At 42.7% G+C, this 20,735-nt stretch overlaps 4 protein-coding genes across 8 annotated transcripts; 1 reads left to right on the top strand and 3 right to left on the bottom strand.

Moving 5' to 3' along the window:
- The first annotated feature begins 15 nt into the window (after positions 1-15).
- On the top strand, positions 16-8,118 carry snpha (syntaphilin a). 2 transcript variants are annotated; one of them, XM_027012251.3, is made up of 5 exons: positions 16-131; positions 3,764-3,866; positions 3,989-4,114; positions 4,845-4,994; positions 5,486-8,118. In XM_027012251.3, the coding sequence occupies exons 2-5, from the start codon at positions 3,823-3,825 to the stop codon at positions 6,795-6,797; spliced, it is 1,632 nt and encodes a 543-aa protein (XP_026868052.2). In that variant the 5' UTR covers positions 16-131; positions 3,764-3,822; the 3' UTR covers positions 6,798-8,118. The 2 variants fall into 2 exon arrangements, with proteins under 2 accessions (XP_026868052.2, XP_026868053.2); XM_027012252.3 differs by lacking the exon at positions 3,989-4,114.
- Positions 8,119-8,262: 144 nt separating this feature from the next.
- fkbp1aa (FKBP prolyl isomerase 1Aa) lies at positions 8,263-10,485 on the bottom strand. Of its 2 annotated transcripts, XM_027012253.3 has the most exons (5): positions 10,328-10,485; positions 10,091-10,138; positions 9,310-9,422; positions 9,029-9,203; positions 8,263-8,598 (listed from the first exon to the last, which is right to left on the bottom strand). In XM_027012253.3, the coding sequence occupies exons 1-4, from the start codon at positions 10,362-10,364 to the stop codon at positions 9,075-9,077; spliced, it is 327 nt and encodes a 108-aa protein (XP_026868054.1). In that variant the 5' UTR covers positions 10,365-10,485; the 3' UTR covers positions 8,263-8,598; positions 9,029-9,074. The 2 variants fall into 2 exon arrangements, with proteins under 2 accessions (XP_026868054.1, XP_081559569.1); XM_081703443.1 differs by lacking the exon at positions 10,091-10,138 and having other exon boundaries at positions 10,328-10,482.
- Positions 10,352-17,195, bottom strand: mfsd2al2 (major facilitator superfamily domain containing 2a-like 2). Of its 2 annotated transcripts, XM_081703440.1 has the most exons (14): positions 16,375-17,195; positions 16,020-16,139; positions 15,540-15,664; positions 15,214-15,346; positions 15,046-15,124; positions 14,620-14,765; positions 14,330-14,420; positions 14,023-14,147; positions 13,482-13,565; positions 13,218-13,301; positions 12,981-13,093; positions 12,556-12,699; positions 11,883-12,059; positions 10,352-11,290 (listed from the first exon to the last, which is right to left on the bottom strand). In XM_081703440.1, the coding sequence occupies exons 1-14, from the start codon at positions 16,480-16,482 to the stop codon at positions 10,939-10,941; spliced, it is 1,881 nt and encodes a 626-aa protein (XP_081559566.1). In that variant the 5' UTR covers positions 16,483-17,195; the 3' UTR covers positions 10,352-10,938. The 2 variants fall into 2 exon arrangements, with proteins under 2 accessions (XP_081559566.1, XP_081559567.1); XM_081703441.1 differs by lacking the exon at positions 13,218-13,301.
- Positions 17,196-17,249: 54 nt separating this feature from the next.
- fam110a (family with sequence similarity 110 member A) lies at positions 17,250-20,485 on the bottom strand. Of its 2 annotated transcripts, none has more exons than XM_027012236.3 (2): positions 19,559-20,262; positions 17,250-19,213 (listed from the first exon to the last, which is right to left on the bottom strand). In XM_027012236.3, the coding sequence occupies exon 2, from the start codon at positions 19,210-19,212 to the stop codon at positions 17,929-17,931; it is 1,284 nt and encodes a 427-aa protein (XP_026868037.3). In that variant the 5' UTR covers position 19,213; positions 19,559-20,262; the 3' UTR covers positions 17,250-17,928. The 2 variants fall into 2 exon arrangements, with proteins under 2 accessions (XP_026868037.3, XP_081559568.1); XM_081703442.1 differs by lacking the exon at positions 19,559-20,262 and adding an exon at positions 20,305-20,485 and having other exon boundaries at positions 17,251-19,213.
- Between the last annotated feature and the right edge of the window lie 250 nt (positions 20,486-20,735).

Genomic DNA, 20,735 nt, shown 5'->3' with positions numbered 1-20,735 from the left:
TCAGCATCCGTCCGTCTCCATCAAGCAGTCGCATCGATACCCCGTCCACAGGTCCATCCAAAAGCAAAATATAAACTTCACTAGTCTCTGTGATGGAGGACGAACCGTGCGTCGTGGAGGACACAGAAACTGTAAGCCCTAGGATGGTTTGTTTATTTGTTCCCTTTATTTATTTATTAATGTATTTTTTTCTTTACTGTAATTTGGTTAGTAATCAACAATTGGAGCATCTCAATAAGTGGCTCTATAGTGCATTGCCAAAAAAATAAATAAAATTCAGGCGGCGACTAACAGGTTAAATAATCCGCATAATGTTAAATCGATTTTCCTGGGTGGTATGACTACAACATGTACTTCTAAAATATGATTCTGAGTATAAATCATTCAAAGGCACAATCCAGGACAAGGAATTTATAACCTTGAAACGCGTAAGATTTTTTTTTAAATCAGTTTAAATCTAGGTCTAATCTTCAATGTTTAAGATATTCTTTCCGCTTCACTTTAAGATGGACAAAGATAAAGATAAATAAACAGACGAAGCATTTATTTGACTGTCACTATGTCAAAGGTTCAAATTATGTGTTGATTGTTTCGGGTGTTACGCAGACCTGTTTACTGCGAAGGATACTACTGGAGGTTTACCCGCAATGGAGTCGTGACGTCATAGGTCAAGCGCACTTAAAAAGCACTTGCATTTAAAGTTCACACGATCTTCATTTATCGGACTTTCGCATTTTCCAACCCTTTACCTTAGTTGAGATCTTTGTGTTTTACGTTTTCATGACACCAATTAAATTGCTAAATCTAACCCAAACAGGCTATTTAACCTAAGCATACAATACCAAAGGTAGGCCTCACTGAGGGCTGATTACAAACAAATTAAAACTCTATTATCAGCCACCTCCCCTTGGAACATTTAAGAAGGATTGTCCCCATCCTGCATCAGTTGCTGTCAGAGCTTCAGATTTTCCTGCCCTAAACTTTTGTCCCAAGTTAAACCCTCCGGCAGTTGTGCATATGCTGATGTGGTAATCTTTATTTTTCTCACCTAACCTATTAACTGGAGCAGTATTTCTCTATATCAAAAGTAATGTTCTCTCTTAGGACATAGTGCTATGGAAAGTGCTGCAAAAACAATTGTTAAAATATCGTTTGCCTTTAATATCGATGTACTGATATTGGACCAGTATATTCTCTTCAATCCCTAATTTCAATGATTACAAGAGACATGTAAAAGCTAATAAGCTAAACACGGAAACTTTTGCCAAGACATTAATGTAATCTGCTTACCTCTTATTTGGCTACCATATTGATTTGTGAGTGATTAATTATTTCTTATGCAGAGCATATTTGTCTTAGATGAAGAAACCAACATAAAATATAATCATTTTAAAGCACAAGACATTTACATTTCCAAACACAGTGTACAGACTCATGCTGACCTTTAGCACTCTTATACAATTGCCATGTACTGATTATCACTGTTATATCAGAATGTGACACATGCAGTGTCATTCCAACCACTGGACTGACATTGTGTGTCTCGGTTTGTCAAAATAGCTGTGCAGGTTTCCTGAGTGAGAGAATCAGCCTGGTGTGTGGGTGTTTGATGGGATTCTGTTCAGTTCGTTGTGCTAAGGTGTTATTTTTACTGTGCCATCAGTTTAGTTACATAAGGGTTTAAACTGTTTGTACTTCATATACTGTTGCTCCTCTATCCTGCTTTTACTTTTGGTATCATTTTCAGTTTTGCTCTCTCCAGTCAAAAAGCTTGGTCACTAGGCAACCATGCATGTTATAAATGTAACAGCAAAGTACATCTTCAGTCTGTGTTGTGCCACTGAATATTTTGTTCACCCACATATTTGTTTTTGTACAACATGACTTTGTCATTTAAGTTTACATGCCATTATTTCATTTGTCATTTCACCCTGTTTTGTTGTATCTTGAGTGAGATGTGGTTTGTTATAGATAAATTAAGATGTATTTTCCTTTTAGTTTGTTTAATAAAATGCACCTGACCCAATGAGTTTTGTTTAAAGGAATAAAAGAACAACAGAATTATTTGAGTTACTTTAACCAGGGAAGACCAGAACTCACCACTATGTTGTTTCCTGAAGAGTGAGGATGAGTGATTTCTCATTCACCAGCCGCTTCTGTCTTAAAGAATTGCTGCCTTACATTTCAATGCTAAGCTGTGTCTCACCCAAGGACATCACTGGAACCAATTTAATGGGACATGTGCCCCAGTAAAATGTTCCACGCCCTACTTCAATCATAGGGCTAAAAAGTGGATATGAAAGCCATAATGCTTTATGTTTTAATCTGGATTGTTGAAAATATCTATACAATGCAAACATTAGCCACACAAATTCTCTATAGCTACTATGGCTCCTATAAAGATCCAGCTTCATTCCAAATGTTTTGGTGTCCACTATACTATCTGTGCTCTATATGGGGATAGCAGTAGAAATTGACTTACATTCATATTTAAAAGCCAGCCAGCCATGAAAAATCAAGATAATAATAATGCATGCATTTAAGGCTAACTACACATAAACATTTAATCTACCAAAACCACATATTAGACCACTAAAGCTAAGGCATTGGTAATGTTGGCAAAAGAGGGTATTGCTAAATATATAACACAAGCTTGTAAAATGAGAAATATAACCAGTGCACTGCTCATTTTGCAAGCTTGTGTTATCTAGCAAGAATGATATGATGATGCAAAAACAAAATCCAATAACTTATGTGTAGTTGTATGTCTCCAAATAACTATTTTATTAAAATATTATTAAAATGAAATCTAAATTATTACACACAAAATAACTCATGACAGAATAGAGCATTCAGAAAATGAGTAGGGTACAAGAGTGATGGAAGACAAACAAAAACAGTGAAAGTGAAGAACAGAGACAGAGTGAAAGCAGATGCAGGGCAAGGAGCAGGACTAAGAGAAAGAATAAAACAGAAGGAAAAGCTGAAATTGAATGGAGAAAGAGTGGGTCTTTACAAAAATAAAACATATCAAATATATGCACAATTCTGCACCTCTGACCTACTGGCGAACAATACGTTTGGGCAGCTCCTCCTTAATTATGTGTGCCCCAGTACAAGTAGTCTACAAAAGCCCCTGCTCACACCTGTGGCTTAACTGGAATACTGAATACTTAGTACTTAACTGAATACTGTTTGAATAAATGGTGTGTTTAGGTGATTAATTTTAGTTCATGTGTTAATGCCATTCATGGAGGGTAAATATTCAGTTTCAAGATAAACATGTAATGTGTCTTCATCTCAAGAATGTGATTTAAAAATAAATTGTCATTGAGTCCTGTGCAGGCGTGTGGGTTTGCTTTCACCTGACCCACATATAGACAGCAAGTAAAACGATTGAGATTATACTGATATAAGGAATAGTACAGTATCATTTTGTTTTTCAATATGCTCCCAAGACAATCAAAAAACCACAGTCAAAATGACTGGATAGCCTACAGTTCATATACTTTGTAAATATTGTTTATGTTTCTGGTTATGTAGAATTTAATACCATTTGTTCATGTGAGGATGCAAATTTTTTTATACATATCAACACTTAATATATGGACTTATTGATTATTACTGTCTCACACACTGCAGTATTTATGATTTCTGGATAATTAAAACATTGCATAATCCTTGTTCAAGATCAACACTTGTAATATTATCCAAATTTCAAGAAAATGATATAATAAATAGTTTTAATGTGTGTGTCGCTCAGGACACTGTGCGCTGAGAAATCCACACATCTGTTGGAGGCAGACCCTGTAAGGCTTACCCATGTCACTCTCATCAAACAGACGGCCCTCTGCTGGACAACGCAGGTACTGTCGTTGTAAAAGCCTTTCAGTCTGTCGCCTGAACTGAAAAAAAAGGAATGTAATATTCCTCCATGACAAGTACGATTCCTTGCAGTTTATGATGTCAATGTGTGTGTGTTTTGTAGACGACCCACTGGTACAGTCAGTACTCGGCATTCTCACGGTGACTCCTCCACCAGCAGCAATTACTTAACATCCTGCAAGGGCACAGAAAGCAATACCATACCCCTCTCACATCCAGCTACACCTCGGTTAGACACACACACACACACACACACACACACACACACACACACACACACACACACACACACACACACACAGGCACGCACACACACACACACACACACACACACACACACACACACATAAACTATAATAAAACTGATGTCCTCCACTGAGGGCGTGTTCTAGATTCTGTATGGTACAAACACATGTGGACCCAAAAATAGACTCAGAGACCATGGAGTGGTTTCCTGAGGCTTTGCACACATAGTTCAGTTTGCAGTGTGAGACATTTTTTTCAAAAGTGATCAAGGTAGATTTTTTTTTAAACCTAAAACAATTCTTGAATAAAATAATAAATCAACTTTAAACATTAGCTAAGAGAAGAGGCACCAAATGTAACTTAAGTAAAGCTTAAAGGAAGGAACAGTATCTTATAGAATGATATGACACAAAAAGCCCACACACCTAAACCTAAGCCTAAAACTAAGCCTAAACACAAGTTTAGATTATTTGTAGATTATCTCAAACACTGTACCGGTAATGGAATAGTTTGGCCCAAAATTCAAGTGTTGCTGATGATGATTCACACTCCTAATTGATGGTAACTGGATTTAATTAAGATTAAGCCATGACAGTATTTTTGATCAGACAACCCCTTTGAAACACTTTTCTTTCATTTTATACTTTATTGGTCTTGAGACATGTTGTTCACTGAGGTCTTTCTCTGTGTAATCCACATTGGTCTTGTCCCAGGCGGCGTGGGAAGTATGCGGCCTGCAGTGAGAATCATGGGATACGGCCGCCAGCGCCTGAGCAGTACCTTACCCCGCTGCAGCAGAAAGAAGTGTGCATTCGTCACCTGCGTGCCCGCCTCAAAGAGAACGTGGAGAGGCTGCAGGACAGGTTAGTGGCAGATCCATGTCAGCAGGGTGCCACAATGCAACACCATGCCCCCATGTTGCACCCTCATACCATCAAGAGCATGTTCTGAAGCAGTGTTGCAATATGAAATCAAGGCAAATTCACAACATTCTCAAAATGCATGTTCTGATAAGAAACACTTAACACAAGTTACAGTTTGTTCCAAATAATGGCATACTTGCAGTTAGATACTTAAATACATGATTAAGCATTTGATTACATTTTTGATTACACTTTGAATAAATTTTATCAGTGGAAATTAATCTGCACAAACTAAGACCATTTCAGCTTTGGTGATAATAATATGTGATCAACTTTGTCCTTTGTGTAATTGTATTGTGCTGACATTAGTGTGGATCAAATGTTTAATGTGTAACAATAATTCCATGTAATTGACTGAAAAAAGTCCTGTGTTGGATTTTCATGTGTGTAGGGTGCTGCTGCCTGCTGAGTCAAATTCTGTTTCCCTGCAGGGACTCAGAGATAGAGGACCTGCGCATGCAGCTGACGCGGATGCAGGAGGATTGGATCGAAGAGGAATGCCATCGAATCGAGGCACAGCTGGCCCTGAAAGAGGCTCGGAAGGAGATCCAGCAGCTCCAGCAAGCCGTGGACACGGTCCGGACCAACCTGGCAAGCCGTGACTCTGACCAGCCTGACTTCCAGTCGGACGGGGTTATTGGGGGCAGGTTGGGCCTCCGATTGGGAGCCTCCAGGTCCTGTGGCTGCTCTCCTGCTCGCACCATCAACCGCAGCGCCACCTTCACCAGGCTGAGGAGCGAGACGCCGCCCGGCACAGACCATAATGACAACGTGCCCTTCGAGGTTCACACTCCCGCCAGCCGACGAGCGACGACCTTGCCCAGAGGCGATGGGCGCACCCATCTCCTTTTGGAGGCAGCCCTTCTGTCGGAGCAGGTGCCACACACACCACTTTGCTCCACCTTGTCACGCTCCTCCACCTATGACAAGTTGTATAGTGGCGAGACAGTCCTGCCCATCAGCCGACCCTGCCACACACTCAACAACTGTAGCTGCGTGGCCCACGCCTATCCACCTCACCACCACCTCTTCTTGCACCTCCCACAAGATGACGCTCCCCCTCCACCTCCTCCACCACCTGCACCCTCAGCGCCCCCTACTGCTTCAGATGTGACTAGTGACAGGCCTGGCTTCAGATCACAAGCCTGCAGTCCCACGATCACCTGGATCTCAGAAGAAGAGGGTGGTGGTGAAGAACTGAGCTTCATCAGCTCAACTCCATTTGCACCAGATCTCACTCTTGCCGAGCCACAGACATTTTCAGTGTCTTCCATGACCATTTCACCTGCGCAGGTGTCGTCCCTCACAGAGCCTTTGCCTCCAGAAAACCTTGCAGAGTTAACATCATCCACAACAACTACACCCACGGTGTTGCCTACGACACAGATCCAGCAACCTTGTCCTAGAGCATCTCCACTCACACAGCTGCTACCGCAGGGACTGAAGGCAGAGGGGTTAAACGAAGAACATGGCATGGACGTGGCCAGTACTGAGGAGGGGGAACTAGAACAAGCTCCTCAACGGAGCCACTGGAGCCGCTACTTCCTGATTGACCTTCTAGCAGTAGCGGTGCCAGTAGTGCCAACAGTGGCGTGGCTCTGTCGGCGGACCCAGGATGAAGGGGTGCCTATGTACCACATGGGCTCGCTGCTCCGCGGCTGCTGTGCAGTGGCACTTCATTCCCTGAGAAGGGTCAGCAGCAGCCGTGCCCCCACAGGGACAGGAGGTGCAACTACAGTCTAAATATAGGCCCTGTATAAGCAGACAATGACCTGGGGCAGGTTTTACTAAAGGCAAGGCCTGTACTACTTGGTTAATAGGCCCATAAGTGAAACAGACAATAAAACGATCTACAATTTAAAAAAAAAAAAAGGAAAAAAAAAAGGCTCTTGGTCTTGGAGCTAATGCCACCGATGTAGGCGTTGACTCAGTTCACGACTCTTGCTCATTTCCTCCAATTATGTGTCTGTTTTCCTTTTTCCTCTTCTGCTCCTATCAACTGGTTCCTTTCATCTCAGCCTTTTGGCTCTGCTAGAACAAAGTACAAAATCAAAAACCCACCACTTTAAACCTTACATATGAAACAATGCTTCTTTGAAATACAGTGCGTAGTAGGTAACTGGTAATGTTTTTTTTGTTGGTTTTTTTTTAGGGTTTTTAGCCACATTGTATTTGGCTATGCCTCATTAATATGAGTGTTTTATCACAAACCCAGAACCAGTTTTTCCTGTAAAGGAAGAAATGATGGAACTGAGTAAGGAAACATGCCACTAATGTGCCTCTGGCTGAAGGAATGTCTTAAGATTGCTGAATGTCTCAGGACTGCAGAGTGCCCAGTGTTTGTTTAAGACTTGTTCAATATATTTATTTAAGCGATCTCAGGCTGAATTCTGAATGTATAGCAAGCACATAAAATTCAAGATCTTGTCACTTAGCCAGCACGCTTCAGTTTAAATCTAGACTCTACGCTACAGTTCATCTTCTCTGTTGAACAGCTAAGCAGCACTGCTCAGTAGTATGTATGGATCAAGAGTAGACGTGTGTAGTCCAAACAGGCTTACAGTCGATTTCTGCTTGGTGTTTATCACCTTATATCTCATTTACATTTTTATGCTGAGTTTAGCACTTTAAATCAAGCAAAGAGCATTACTTGAAAATCAGGGCTGTGTTGCATGCGTTCAGATTAGCTTGGTGAATGTTTATCAAATTATGCATTAGAACTGTAGATGATCAGACATGATTAAGAAGCCATGCACTCCAAAAATGGATTTAAATCAGGGATGTCAAGAGACCAATCTAATAGCTCCATGTGAAGCCTGGTTACATTGCATGTTAGATCAGAGACTCCAGTAGATATGAGAGTGGACTAGCAAACTCCCTTTGTTTTAATGGACATCAATGCATAAGAATCTTCTAAAATTAATCTTAATTTACAAGAAAATACTACTCACCAAATGCTATTTTACAAATGTAGTCAATAGCCAGCAAGGCCTTGAAGAGGTTTTTGGAGTAGGTCTTTCCTGTAAATAATGTGTGGTTTCAAAATAAAATATTTGTCTTTAAATGACCATTATCCTCTTTCTGTGCACAAGTCAGCAGCAGCCACTGTAATTAATATTAATATGCTCTTCAAATACATCACTAAGCCCATCTGCATAGCTTGCAAATCTCAAGATGAAGGAAACCACACCATTAAGTCAAACATGTGTTGTCTTTTTATAAACAATGTTTATTTAAGTAGTTTGTTTCAGAATTATCCAAATTTCCCCAACAGAGTACAGACTACCAGCTCAGCCAAAGCCCTGTTGTACTGATCGTGTTTACAACACAGAAATCAAATACAAAAAGAGGGAGAAAGGAGAAAGGTTTCATAGTGAACATCCAGTGGGTGAGAGCATGCCAATGATCGTGTCTAACTGGAAAGGAATAAAAAGGCAACAAAATATACAAATGGATTACAGAGCTAAGATAAGTGGTATAACTATCAACACTAGCCCCTTTCAAGGACCACGTGCAGGAGACCATGTTCCCCAGAAAGGCTGACCTGCAAAATGAACAAGAGAGAAACAGTCAGATGGGCATGAGGTGCATCAGCTGCAATGTGCTTCAGGAAAAACGTCAATAAGGATTATATGGTCTACGAGCCTGTTAAATAAACCGCAGCGGACAGTGAAGTCATGTGTTTGTCCAGGACAATAATAATCTCTGAGAGAGGGCTGTTACTGCAGAGCTATTATAAATGAGCCCCCCCCCCCCAACCTGGAAGAACCATTATAGATGTGTGTGCTGTATCCAAGTAGTATAAGAAAACTGTACAAACTAAATTAAGTTCTCCTGTACCCATAAAGTTATATTACACTGACACTGGCAAAGTCAAATCAAGCAAAGTTCAAAACCAAAGCATCACAGCTTTACACAACAGCCAATCAAGGACCAGAAATGCAATACATTAATTCAAAAGATGGCAAACTCACCCTGAAAGAATTAATAGGGAAAAACCTGAGTTGAACTGTGGATCTCTTACTCCAAGCCCAGAAGTTCCACATCAAATATGAGGGAGGCATTAGGAGGGATGATGCCAGGGTGACCTTTGCTCCCATATGCAAAGTCTGGAGTGCAAGTCAGCTTGGCTCGCTGTCCTACACTCATCTACAACACAAGAGGTCCAAGTCATGTAAAGAAATAACTCTGATGGAAGTCACTGCACATGGCATTGCTGAATGATCATTTACATGATTGGTTTTTTTTTTTTCACCTGGGCTACTCCTTCATCCCAACCACGAATCACTTCCTGCTTGCCTATCTTGAATTTGAAAGGCTTGCCTCGTTCCCGAGAGGAGTCAAACTTGCGTCCGTTTGTCAGCGACCCTGAGAAAGATTGTTCAGCACTATTGTTTTCCACAGAAAACCACATTACATTTTACAAAAGACTGTACATGGGCGAAACGCAATACCGAAACGTCAAAGTCTCGTTAGCTAAATTGATCAAGGGCGGGTCCAACGTAAACAGTCCAACATTAGCAGGCCGACAATGATCTACTGACATATTTGAACCATTCTGAATAAAGCTCTTGCAGGACATGACAGTTCGGTCCACACGCTCCGTCTTCTACCGACGAGCTATACATACATCTAAACAATACTCCAGCTTTACCGAACTTGATGGCATTTACTGGGAAGGCATAATATAACGAATTAGCTAGCCTAACCTAGCCATCTACTCACCCAAATTTTCTCAATGAAAAAGTGCGCGCAAACCGAGACAAAAATTATCGGGTTTTTTTTTTCTTACAGTCAAAGATGACCAAATTGCGCAGTTTCGTAGACTGCGAAAATGGCCTATTTGTTAAAGCGGCATCGCGACCGGATTAGCAAGGAGGCTAACTGAACTGAACTGTGCTTTAGCTAGCCAGCTATACTAACTGGCCAAACCTGAAATGTGAGCGAGATAACTGGATAGCTATCGTAGCTAACGGTATGAATTCGGCAAGCTTTGAACGAGCCTAACCAACAAGCTAGATTGTTTTTCGTCTTACCTTCATAGTGTACGACGCACGTCTGTCCTTTTTTAGGGAAAGTGCTTCCTGAAAATGCAAAGCGAAAAAAAAAAAATCAATTGCGCTATTTTTTGTGTGTGTGACTGTTATCTGGTGTTTTAGCTAGTCAACTAATGCTAAACTAGCGCGTGTGGAGAAAACTGCGAAATATGACTTAAAAATACAAATCACGCGTATTACGCAGAATTCCACAACGAAACACTTTCGTTATTTTACCATCTCCAGGAGTTATTGTTTCAAGCTCGACTCCCATCCTGGTTCGTCGCTTTCGAGTCTCTTTGCACAAAATGTGGTGTGTACAGCAGTAATTCCGATTCTAGACATAAAGGTTCTGTCTCTGCCCCAGAATCGCCAAGTTCCAGAGAACTGCTGCCCCTAGTGGTAGAGGACGGCGCACTGTCAGGAAACAATAAATACACCTACACCATAAGGCTTTATTTGATTGCAGTCTTCCGCTCTGCGAAGCTTTCAAAATAGGAGTGAAACATCAATAGGACTGAGTCTGAAACTGACAACGTCAATAACATTTACTGAAAGTATCATACGTGTAGGCTGCAAATGTTCAACAGATTTAAAAATTAAGAACACATTGGCAATAGATTCTAAATATGGTTTTGTTCTGATCTAGTTGAGTGAATCCTAACAACCAAAAAAAAAAAAAAAAATTACCAAAATGAAAGCTTTGATCATAGTTACATATTATATTAATATTTAGCACTCCTACAGCATAAAAATAATGTAATCTCACTCTACAATTCTCTACCATTAGTCACAGTATATTGCTTAGAAACCTACTAACCAAAGCCTAAGGATGAAATCAGTTTAATTTACACCCATGTAACTTTAGCCCTTTGAGCATGTGTCTCATAATAGTTCCATGATGGCTGACGACTAAGTTGAGATGAAGGTCTGCTGCTTTTGGAGCTAATTCTGTGTTTATAAAACTCTGGCTTCAAGATGCATTCTGGCCTACTAGACTTAGGACTGAAGGGGTCTGTGGTTGCATCACAGTATGTCTGAAGAGAAGTCAGAGAATTCAAGTTGGAGGACTTTTTTGCCTTTACAGAAGACATCCTGCTGGTCTTTGACAGGAAGACACCCTTGTTGGGACATTGTTGCTGGTTTCTCTGCTGTGACCCTGTATCCTCTTCGGTACTCAGGAACATTTCAGTCCGGGATCTGGCACGACCGACCCGCAAGAGCAGAGACATCTCCATGAGTTCAAAACACATTTCAAAACACAAAACAAATTTCAAGTGTATCAAATAAAGTAGTTAAATAAATAAATAAAAGATTTTTAAAAGGATCATTCTGGCTGCTTTTGAGCTTCCTTAATTAAACATCAAAATCTATGCCATGACAATGTCTAGACACATGATTTTAAAAATCTGTTCTGTCTGTCATGGCTATATAACCCAACACATTTCCTTGGTTTTGCAGTCAGCTGTTACACATCTCCTGCTTGTTATTGTTAGCCCCTGTCTGATGACAAGTTGAGCACTGTATTCCTGTTCAGTCACTGTGAAGTGTTTTAACATTGTACCTTCAGTGTGCATATGAAGATATGGACACATCTACTTTTTTGCTCCCTGATAGTCTATTAACAGTGTATATCCTACTCTGAATTCCTGCATGTATGTTTAATGTTCTAATAAGATAACTATTCAAATGTTTAAATCCAATCTAACCGCATTTGTGTCTCATCTGAGCAGTTGTTTTGCATTTTTAAATACATGATATTCTTTAAAAAATTCTAGATAGTGCAACAAACCTTGTTTGTCGCAGTTCTTGTTGGATCTGTTGCCGACGTGTTTCATCAATGGGGTACAGGTAGAAGAAGATCAGACCCACCAGCAATAGAACAATTGGTATGAGGGCTAGAAGCATGTGCAAGGCCAGGACCACGCCTTCACTGTGGCCACAGGCTCCTATTTTATAACCTGTCAGGCTTGGAGAATCAACACACCAGAGGATCAGTTTAGACACGTTGATAAAGACCTATTTGTGCAGGCAAGCACAGCCTCCTCAGCCTATTTCATCAGGAGTGGTTTTGGGCAGTGGCAGCTCAGTGGTTAAGGTACTTGACTAGTAATCAGGTTGCCAGTTAAAGCCCTACCACCAGCAAACTGCCACTGTTAGGCACCTGAGCAAGGCCCTTAACCCTCAATTACTCAAGCTATATTCAGTTATAATTGGAAGTCACTGTGGATAACAGCATCAGCTAAATTCTGTAAATGTAAATGGTTCTATTCATCTTGAGACCTAAGCGTTCTCACCAGAGGAGTGCTCGAAGAAACACAGAACCAAGGAACACACACTTGTGTCAGTCCCTCAGCCTAATGGGCTGTATTTTAAAAAAAAATTGTCAGATTGCCCCTTTAAAAAAAATGGCACTAAAGCTCGATACAGTATTGTAGAGCGTAGGAGGAGGAGAGGTGACTCACTGAAGTGTCATGGTTGAGATGCCGGCAGACAGCCCTCCTCCGAGCTTGTTGCAGAAGCAGGAGCAAGAGAAAAACAGAGGTTCCAGATCCCTGTGACAGGGGTTCTGAATCGCAAACTCATCCACCACATCTGGCAGCATGGACCTGACAAGTAGCACAAAGTTATACATTACTGAAATTATAATCAAAGTTTCATTCGGGTCCATCCAGGATTGAGAATGCTTTACAGGACAATTGTATAATAATCTCTGTATTTTTGATGTTGGTGCAAGAGTACCAGATATAAAACCCATTCAGTGAGGCCTTAGTAGATTCTGAGACTTGTAAATTATTAATATGGCACAATACTGTAATGGAGCTTGTTGCCCTGGTTACAGAAGATGAATATTAAAGTACTAAAGATCTTAAGGCTTGGCTTCACTCACCATGGTAACAGGAATAGTGTAGCTACACTGGCCCCAACCAGAACACACATGATCAGGTACACTGGGAAGTTGTCTGACACAGAGACTAAGACTATCAGAGCAGGGACAATGAGCTGTGGAAACACAGAACAACAAAAGAGCTGAAAGTATGCTTGGTAATCAGCAGATTTGCCTCAATCAAAATCCTGATCTCTCATAACACTCCATTACTGCATTGGACAGACAGTGTGAACATACTGGTAGGCCAATAAAAAGCGTTCTCTTCTTCCCCAGCCTCACCAGGCTCATTTGCCACACAGGCACTGAGACTGCAGCAGCTACCTGTCCATAGACATGGTTTGTAAAAACATGGAAGAAGAACTGACTTTATCCTTAGAAGCAGCTTGTAAGTAAAACTGTACACACACACACACACACACACACACTATATAATTTGACTTCTTATAACCTAACACATTACTGTCTATACCAGTTGTTCTCAACATGCTTAGTGAGACTCACCAATATAGCCAAAATGAGGTACTGGAGCTGAGACCCCAATCCTGCGACATGGATGCAGAACAAAGCAAAGTTCCCTAAAGACATCTGAGAAGAAACAGTCCCAAAAGAGGTCATAGTACACTCATTAAAGAGATCATACTGCACTCATTAAAGAGGTCATAGTGCCTTCATTAAAGAGGTCATGGTGCGCTTGTTAAAGAGCTCATAATGCCTTCATTAAAGAGGTCATAGTGCATTCATTAAAGATTTAGAGTACCATGCTGAATTCAGGTATTTGAATAAATACCTGAATGAATTCATGTATTTGCTGTGCAGACAGTGTGATAAACTTCTATTATGATTCATAAAAGCTTACGTCCGTGAGACTGTTTTCCCATCATTGTGTTTCATGTACTTTCCATTGACCTTATCACATACTGAGCAGCATATGCAGTCCCAGATATGAGCTACATACTATGCAGCGTTCTATGATAACCTTACTAATGAAAACAATGACCCCTGTATGCTTGTGACAGATGGGTGCAGAGTACAAGTCACAAACCTGGAAAGCGAGAGAGGAGAAGAGGAAGCCGAGGACCAGGCGCTGATATGAGACATGGGTAATCAGCATCTTTAGATCAGTCAGATATGAGCCACGCCCCACTGGCCGGGTGCCTGCTGAAGTCCCTGCAGGAGCACAGTGACTGTACTGCACAAAGCTTAAGGAGCCGGTCTGGTGGGTTTTGCTTTGCGTTCTAGAACTTTCAGGTGGCTCCATGAAAGAATGAACAGCGCAACATGTTCTCCAGTGACTGACCAACATCAAATGCCCTAACACCACTGTGAAAGAGGAAATGAGTAACACTCACCCTTCTGCTCTTTCACACCCAGAAAGAGTACCATGCAGCACAGAAAGAAGCCAGCCCCCAAAACCAGAGCTGAGGTCATGAATGCCTGTCTCTGATAGGGATCCACACACACACACACACACACACACACACACACACACACTTACCCATACCATCTCACCATGTCACATAACTTATTTTAAACATTGTGTTAAATGATGTAGCTTACGAAATTGTTATAATCGACTGATGCCTAGTCATATTGTCAGTCATTTGTTGCATGGTGTGAGTGTGGAGTGTCATGGTTGTACTGTGTCATGCAGAGGAGAGATGGGGGGGGGTGCAGTGCCCACATGCAGGCCTGGGCAGGAGTGCTCTCTCTCCACATTGTACACTCTCAACACCTGCCCCTGTGCCACAGCAGCGAACAGCATCGCCAACACCTCCGCACTCATCCCTGTTCGAGAGCACCAGATAGAGAAAGAGAGTGGGATACCAACTGGCAAATACAAACCATATAAAGCCAACACATCGTAGAGGACAAAAAGTCAGCCAAATGAAGCAAATCTCTGTCAAGGCCACTGGCTGAAGCCATTGACCGAGTTACACCTCACAGATTCAGCTCCAGGGCTTTTGAAGGGCCCTCATTGTAGTCCATCTTTTCGCTACTTCCAGTACAGATTGTGGCCATGACCCCTAAGACAGAAGATCGGCTGCAGTGTGGGTGGCATTCTTACTGCAGGCTGTAGCTGAATCTCTGTCTCTCTCGCTTCCTCCCAGGAACATGTTAAGAGCCGTATAGGGGACATGGTAGCACTGTGGAGACAAGGATGCCTGCAGTGGGAAATGCAGCTCTTAGCGGCATATCATAAGGAAAACTCAGGACAGGAGGCTGAAGGTCATACACTCAGGAAGGTCTGGAACAGGCAGCTGATGGTGAGGTACCAGGGCACACTAACGGAGGAGCTCTGTGCAGTGCGAGGCACGAACCAGAGAAGGATGTAGGAGAGCACCACCAGGGGCATGGACAGGACTGACCTGAGGAATATAAGGGACTTTTATAACCAAAGGGACAGAAGCCAGAAATAGCTGCAGTCAACAGGAAAAGCACTTCTTCAAAACAGAGAGCATTACTCATTATGTTTTTTTTTTAATTTCCTATACTGATCTGCCTCCTTCTCTCCCTCCCTGTCTCTCTCTTTCTCACTCCCCTCTTTCACTCCTCACCCACCAAGGTTGGAGCTTGCCCACAGGGGTCCACTTGCTCTTGCTCACCAGGTACCCCACGAGTGGGTCAGTGATAGCATCCCACACCCGACTTATGAACAGGATCAGAGAGACGAAAAACGCCTCCATCTGCACAGGTCACAGACAGAGAGAAGGATGACCGAACGCAGGATATGCAAGCGGCAGTGAACCGATACCACGGATGGTCGGTGTTTCACTGTGGTGAATGACAATAGCCTGCAGCATAAAAGCTGCTGTCCGCTGTTTATAATAATCATTGTCGCAGCAGATGCAGCATTGTCTGTAAAATATGACAAAAGTCTGTGACAGAATTTGTGTTATGCGAAACGAGGTGGGAAATCCCCTGGGTGCATAGAGGAGGTTTCGTTGCAGCGTAGAGCCTCAGTACGCAGTGCCTGGGAGGACAACACTAAACAGCATTTAAGCTCTCACTCGGCTGTGTTCGCTTAAGGGCTGTTTTCACCTGCACCACATCTAGCAGAAAGATCTGGAAGGAGAAAGCCATAGCGGCGCTGGCGGCCTGGTATGGAACACCCCCGACTGCATAGCACAGCTTGGTGGAGAGTGGGATTCCACCATGTCTCTGAAAAAGGAAAAAAAAAGAGACAAAGAGGAAGTGAGAGAGTGCGAGAGATTCACAAAATCACTACCGCAGTTGTCATAGATCAAGGGATGAATTCACCATACCTGGTATTTACACATATTTTGCATTTTCTTTTACTGTATTTAATACAAACAAAGCTGGATATCACAGTAAGCCTCTTAAATTGGAGGTTTAAAAATGCAATTATATACACAGGGTAAAATGTGTCACTTACACAGAACCCATCCTTTTTGCTCCCTTCATCCTGTTCAGCTGTGGTACAGCGGGAAAACGCCTCTTTCAGCAATTGTGGTTTATCCTGCAGGACTTCAGATAGTGTCATAATAGTGCTGCTCTTCAGAGATTAATGTATCTCTCATAAATGTTGCCAGTTTCTAGATGTATTGGCCTTTTCCTACTGGAGCTACAGTCGTAGATGTGTTTCTCTGTTGTCCCGATTGTCGGGGAGAGTGAAACCCAAGAGCTTGCTTACCTGTATATACCTATAAAGCATGATGGTGAAACTCAACCCACCATCCTGTCAATCACAGGATTAGTTCTACACAAAGCTCACTGGCAAAAAAAAAGAGAGAAAACCTCCTTTAATTTGATTCCCACTGATGACTGAATTACTGTGTTGTACATAATAGTACAGTGGTCGACCTCAGAGGAGCTGAAATAGTGCCAGCTTTGAGGGAGAGGAGAGAACGTCGGAAAAGAAAGGAAAATAAAGGACTGGGTGTGTTTCCTGCACTTCGAATCTCGATGGAGGCGGTAATCAAAAGCTACCGCTGCACCGTTCACAAACACGAGCTTCAACACCACCCCCACCTCCTGGCAAAGCCTGGCAGACGTCCCTGTGCCCAGCTCTTCCTGTTCATAATGACAGGAAACAAGTAAGGGGAAAAAACATCTTGTGCAATGTTTTTTTTTTTCATCTTTTTTCCTGCTCCATGCTTTTCATGCTAGTTATGGTTATGAACACATGCTCTTATAAAGTTCAAGCCCCTTTCCATCCTGTCAGTCATTATTTTGAATCAGTGCCAATTATTACTTAGAACCAAGTAGTCAAACGGTCTCCAATTAAGTGTAAAAGAAAATGAATGAAACAAAATTCAAAATCGGCTTATCTTTTATTAATATTTCTGCTTCATCATTTCAGTACATAAGTGACTGGAAACAATGTTTATCAGTGTAATGCCATGGACGTCCACTGAACCCAACGGACGTCTGATAAGAGTTCCTCAGACTACAAGGCAAATCTGCTCAAGACAGTGCAAATACTAGCGAATGAACCCCTGCACAAACCCTGGAATCACAGAAAACTAAACACTTTGGTGGGAAATGTACAGTACCTATACTGTACCTATCTTGAGCATTTACACACTGACTTAAGTAATTATTTTTCATACTGAAGGCAAATATTTCACAGTAAGATCAAAAATGATCTTTCCTGAAAATTCACAGAATGATTGTATCCATTATTCCAGTAGCAGCAACAAAAGAAATGTGTTTCTTCACCCGCAATGTGCCTGAAAACTTTTAAACCCTTTGTAGACCCAAGAGATCAGTGAAATAGCTCTCAGTATCCCCTACTTGTGCTATAGGTGTTGCGTGTCTAAAGAAACCCGTCCGAGTAGTTATTTGCAGGAGCTTCCTAGGCAGGGGTAGTGAGAAAGTGTGCTAGTTTTGCTATTGTATTATAAGTGCTAAAATGGTAAAGCTATAACTGTAATAGCAATGAAAAGGCAAGAATTACTCCACGTGCCTCGACCTTGGTCTCTGCAGGTTACACGTTAACAACTTTTGCACTGTCTTTAGCTTGACGCATTCCATACAGCCACTTAATCACCCTTGCATTTCTCTCTATTACTGAAATGCCATAGCTGGGCTTTTCGTCTTGGCCCGCTTCCTCCTCTTCTTCCTCCTGTCCTTCTGCTGTGTGCTCTGATGCAGGGGCACTGGCACTCCTGAGCCGGGAGACAGACGCGATGTCAGACCCAGGAGAGAGGTCATCAAAATCCGATGGGTCCAGGCCGCAGTAGTTGAAAAAGCGCTCAACCTCAGCGCCGGCCCGGGAGAAACGATCACTGACGTCCGATTTGGAGCGCGTCAGTGAGATACGCTTTCTGGAGCTCACGGAAGACGGGCAGGTGATGGAGGGGGTGTGGGGGGAATGAACTTTGCGGCTGGGTAGGCATGGCGTTTCTTGGACGCTGGCGGGTGAGGGTGTGTTGCTCGTGTCTTTTGGGGAATTATTCGAAAATGGCACAGTGCGAACGGGGCTACTTAAATTTTCGGTGGAGAGAGGCACAGCTTGCACTGGGCTTTTGGGAGATGTGACATGGCTGTGCACAGCACTTGCTAAATCCCGCCTGGCTTTGATGCCAATTGGCTGGAGTGGCCGAGGCTCCGCCTGCATGTATGGCCTGAGCAACTGCAGCAGTTGTGAGTGGACACGCTGTTCTGGCAGCTGCGCTCGGCATGGCTTTCTCAGCTGCGGCACGTGTGGCCTGACATCGACCCTCCGGATTGCTACCGAGGAAGACATGTTAGCTCCAGCGCCATCTGCCAAAGTTGTCTTCACGACTGTTGAAGATGGAACCAATTTGTTGAGCTCTTCGTCCACACCTGAAGTTACAGAATGGGGCTGAGATTCAGCGGAGGTCTCTGACCCGTTTGTGTTTTTGCAGTCTGTTTGCATGGTAATAGAAGGTATTAGTGCATCACTAACTCCATTTATCAGGTTACTGAGGTGGTTCAAGTCGAGCGGCGGAGCCTGAGGCTTGATGATGGAGCGAGTGGGCAGCTTGCGTGTCGGCTGTGGTGCGCCTGGCCGAAGTTGCATGCTGTTGCTTGGCGCCATTAAGGGTTTACGGATTATTGGCAGCTGCTTGTTGAGCGCCACCTGCTGGGTCTTGACATACTTGGCCTTGTCAGCCTCCAGGCGCTCTACTGCACTTGGCTTGCGCGTCCCCGGAGATAATGATGATGCAGGGCTACCGGGTGTGCACGCAGCTTCAGGCAGTCTGGCTGGTCGCCGTGGAGACAGCTCCAGAGTATCCACAGACATCCTAGGAAACAGAGGTTTTTCAGGTTTGCCTTTGTTTTTACACAGGTTGGCGTAGATGCAAGCAAATACAGCTAGTACTTGGCGCATTAATGTAGGTCTTCCCCCACCCCAACCCAACACACACCGGCCATTCTGGTTGTGAAACAGTGCAGAACAGTGAATTAGAGCATGACCTGTCGGCCTGGGCCAATGCACATTTTTCATAGATCAGCATTGCTCAACAGTTAAACAGCGAGTTAAATCAGATAACAGCATTTTATGAAAGCTTCACTGGAGATAACCAACAACATTCCTTTTACCCACCCAGAGCTTCGATTTACCCAAGTGCGTGAAGTGGTACACTTACACTGCACCTAAGGAATGTGGGCTTCAAAAAAAGGGAAGAACGTATCCCTGAAGCTAACCGACAGCTCTTGCAGCTGAAGCAAGCTCTTTGTTGGTTGAGGCTCTTAATGAATGATGACTTTGGTTCCCTGTGCAACGAGGTGACTCCGTCACTCTGCCTGCGCGTTTGTCATTCCTTTTAGCTCACGAGCCCAAGCTCCACCTAAGAACAAAGGGCACAGCAGGCTCCCTCACTGCATCTGTGCTCGTGTGCTGCTCTAAGAGCTTCCCTGTTAGTACCGTCCTCTCCCTCTGACTTTCTCTTGCTTTGTCTCTTTTAAATCTCTTTTAGTGGGCCCTTCCTCCTTCCTGCATTTCTTTCTCTCCCTTTTTCTCCTCTTTCTCAAGTGCAGTCTCTGTACCTCCTACTAAACACAAACTTTACAGGGTCCCTCTGTGTTCTAGGATTACTGCTGAAGAACATTCAATAAAAGGCTATAAAAACAGGAAGGAAAGCCAGGATAGATTACATTGAAAGGATAAGACATGTCTCTACATGATACCAAACAAAAAACCTCCAAAACCATAGAGACACACAAAACATAAAAACAGCAGAGTAAATGCTATATACAAACTACATGTGTAACTATGGTGCATGTTTAATATGACTTGATAACTGATATTGAGCTGTCAGGTTAATGATTTTATTTGTTTAAAGTGTTCAGAGAAACACATGGCCACACTCTAAATACACCTCAACAAACTCACCTGTTTGTAGCTCGCAGGTTGGACTGCTTTGCTCTTAAAGGTCCAGGACTCTCCTAAATTCAGTTTCTCTCCTGTAAGTGAAACAACCGCAATTTAATCATCAATCTATATGTGTCTGTGGGCACAAGTTGCTGTGTATATTTGTGCAGGCAAAAAAAAAGTCTAGAAGTAGCCAAACCTGTTCGACTTTCTGCTTCTAAAGCCCTCCCGCCTCTCTGCTCTTTAGTCCAATCAGCAATTCCCTCTCAAATCAGGAAGTGCAGGCTCTACGAGGTCATGTGACTATCCCACGGTGTCCCTGAGTGAAAAGTGTGTAAAGCCTTTTCTTGATCTCTAGTCTTTCACCTTGTTATACTAGGAGCGGCCCTACAGTACAGTGAATGTACAATTATAACTTATTGTAATATTCTGAGGCAGGACACAGTGCTGCA

The sequence above is a fragment of the Electrophorus electricus genome, chromosome 20 (assembly GCF_041902795.1).
Source record: "Electrophorus electricus isolate QZ-2024a chromosome 20, ASM4190279v1, whole genome shotgun sequence".
Classification (NCBI taxonomy): domain Eukaryota; kingdom Metazoa; phylum Chordata; class Actinopteri; order Gymnotiformes; family Gymnotidae; genus Electrophorus; species Electrophorus electricus.
Note: the sequence above shows the minus strand (reverse complement) of the source record. Positions and strands in the feature narration are given on the sequence as shown.

Excerpts from the sequence above, each read along its gene's own strand:
- snpha (XM_027012251.3), top strand. The coding sequence starts at position 3,823 with ATGTCACTCTCATCAAACAGACGGCCCTCTGCTGGACAACGCAG. Across the intron at positions 3,867-3,988 it reads CCCTCTGCTGGACAACGCAG|ACGACCCACTGGTACAGTCA; the intron begins GTACTGTCGTTG and ends TGTGTTTTGTAG. Across the intron at positions 4,115-4,844 it reads TCACATCCAGCTACACCTCG|GCGGCGTGGGAAGTATGCGG; the intron begins GTTAGACACACA and ends GTCTTGTCCCAG.
- fkbp1aa (XM_027012253.3), bottom strand. The coding sequence starts at position 10,364 with ATGGGAGTCGAGCTTGAAACAATAACTCCTGGAGATG. Across the intron at positions 10,139-10,327 it reads AACAATAACTCCTGGAGATG|GAAGCACTTTCCCTAAAAAA; the intron begins GTAAAATAACGA and ends TTGCATTTTCAG. Across the intron at positions 9,204-9,309 it reads GGGATGAAGGAGTAGCCCAG|ATGAGTGTAGGACAGCGAGC; the intron begins GTGAAAAAAAAA and ends CTTGTGTTGTAG.
- mfsd2al2 (XM_081703440.1), bottom strand. The coding sequence starts at position 16,482 with ATGACACTATCTGAAGTCCTGCAGGATAAACCACAATTGCTGAAAGAG. Across the intron at positions 14,148-14,329 it reads GGGTGTGAAAGAGCAGAAGG|GGACTTCAGCAGGCACCCGG; the intron begins GTGAGTGTTACT and ends GTGCTCCTGCAG. Across the intron at positions 11,291-11,882 it reads CAAGAACTGCGACAAACAAG|ATCCCGGACTGAAATGTTCC; the intron begins GTTTGTTGCACT and ends CGGTCGTGCCAG.
- fam110a (XM_081703442.1), bottom strand. The coding sequence starts at position 19,212 with ATGTCTGTGGATACTCTGGAGCTGTCTCCACGGCGACCAGCCAGACTG.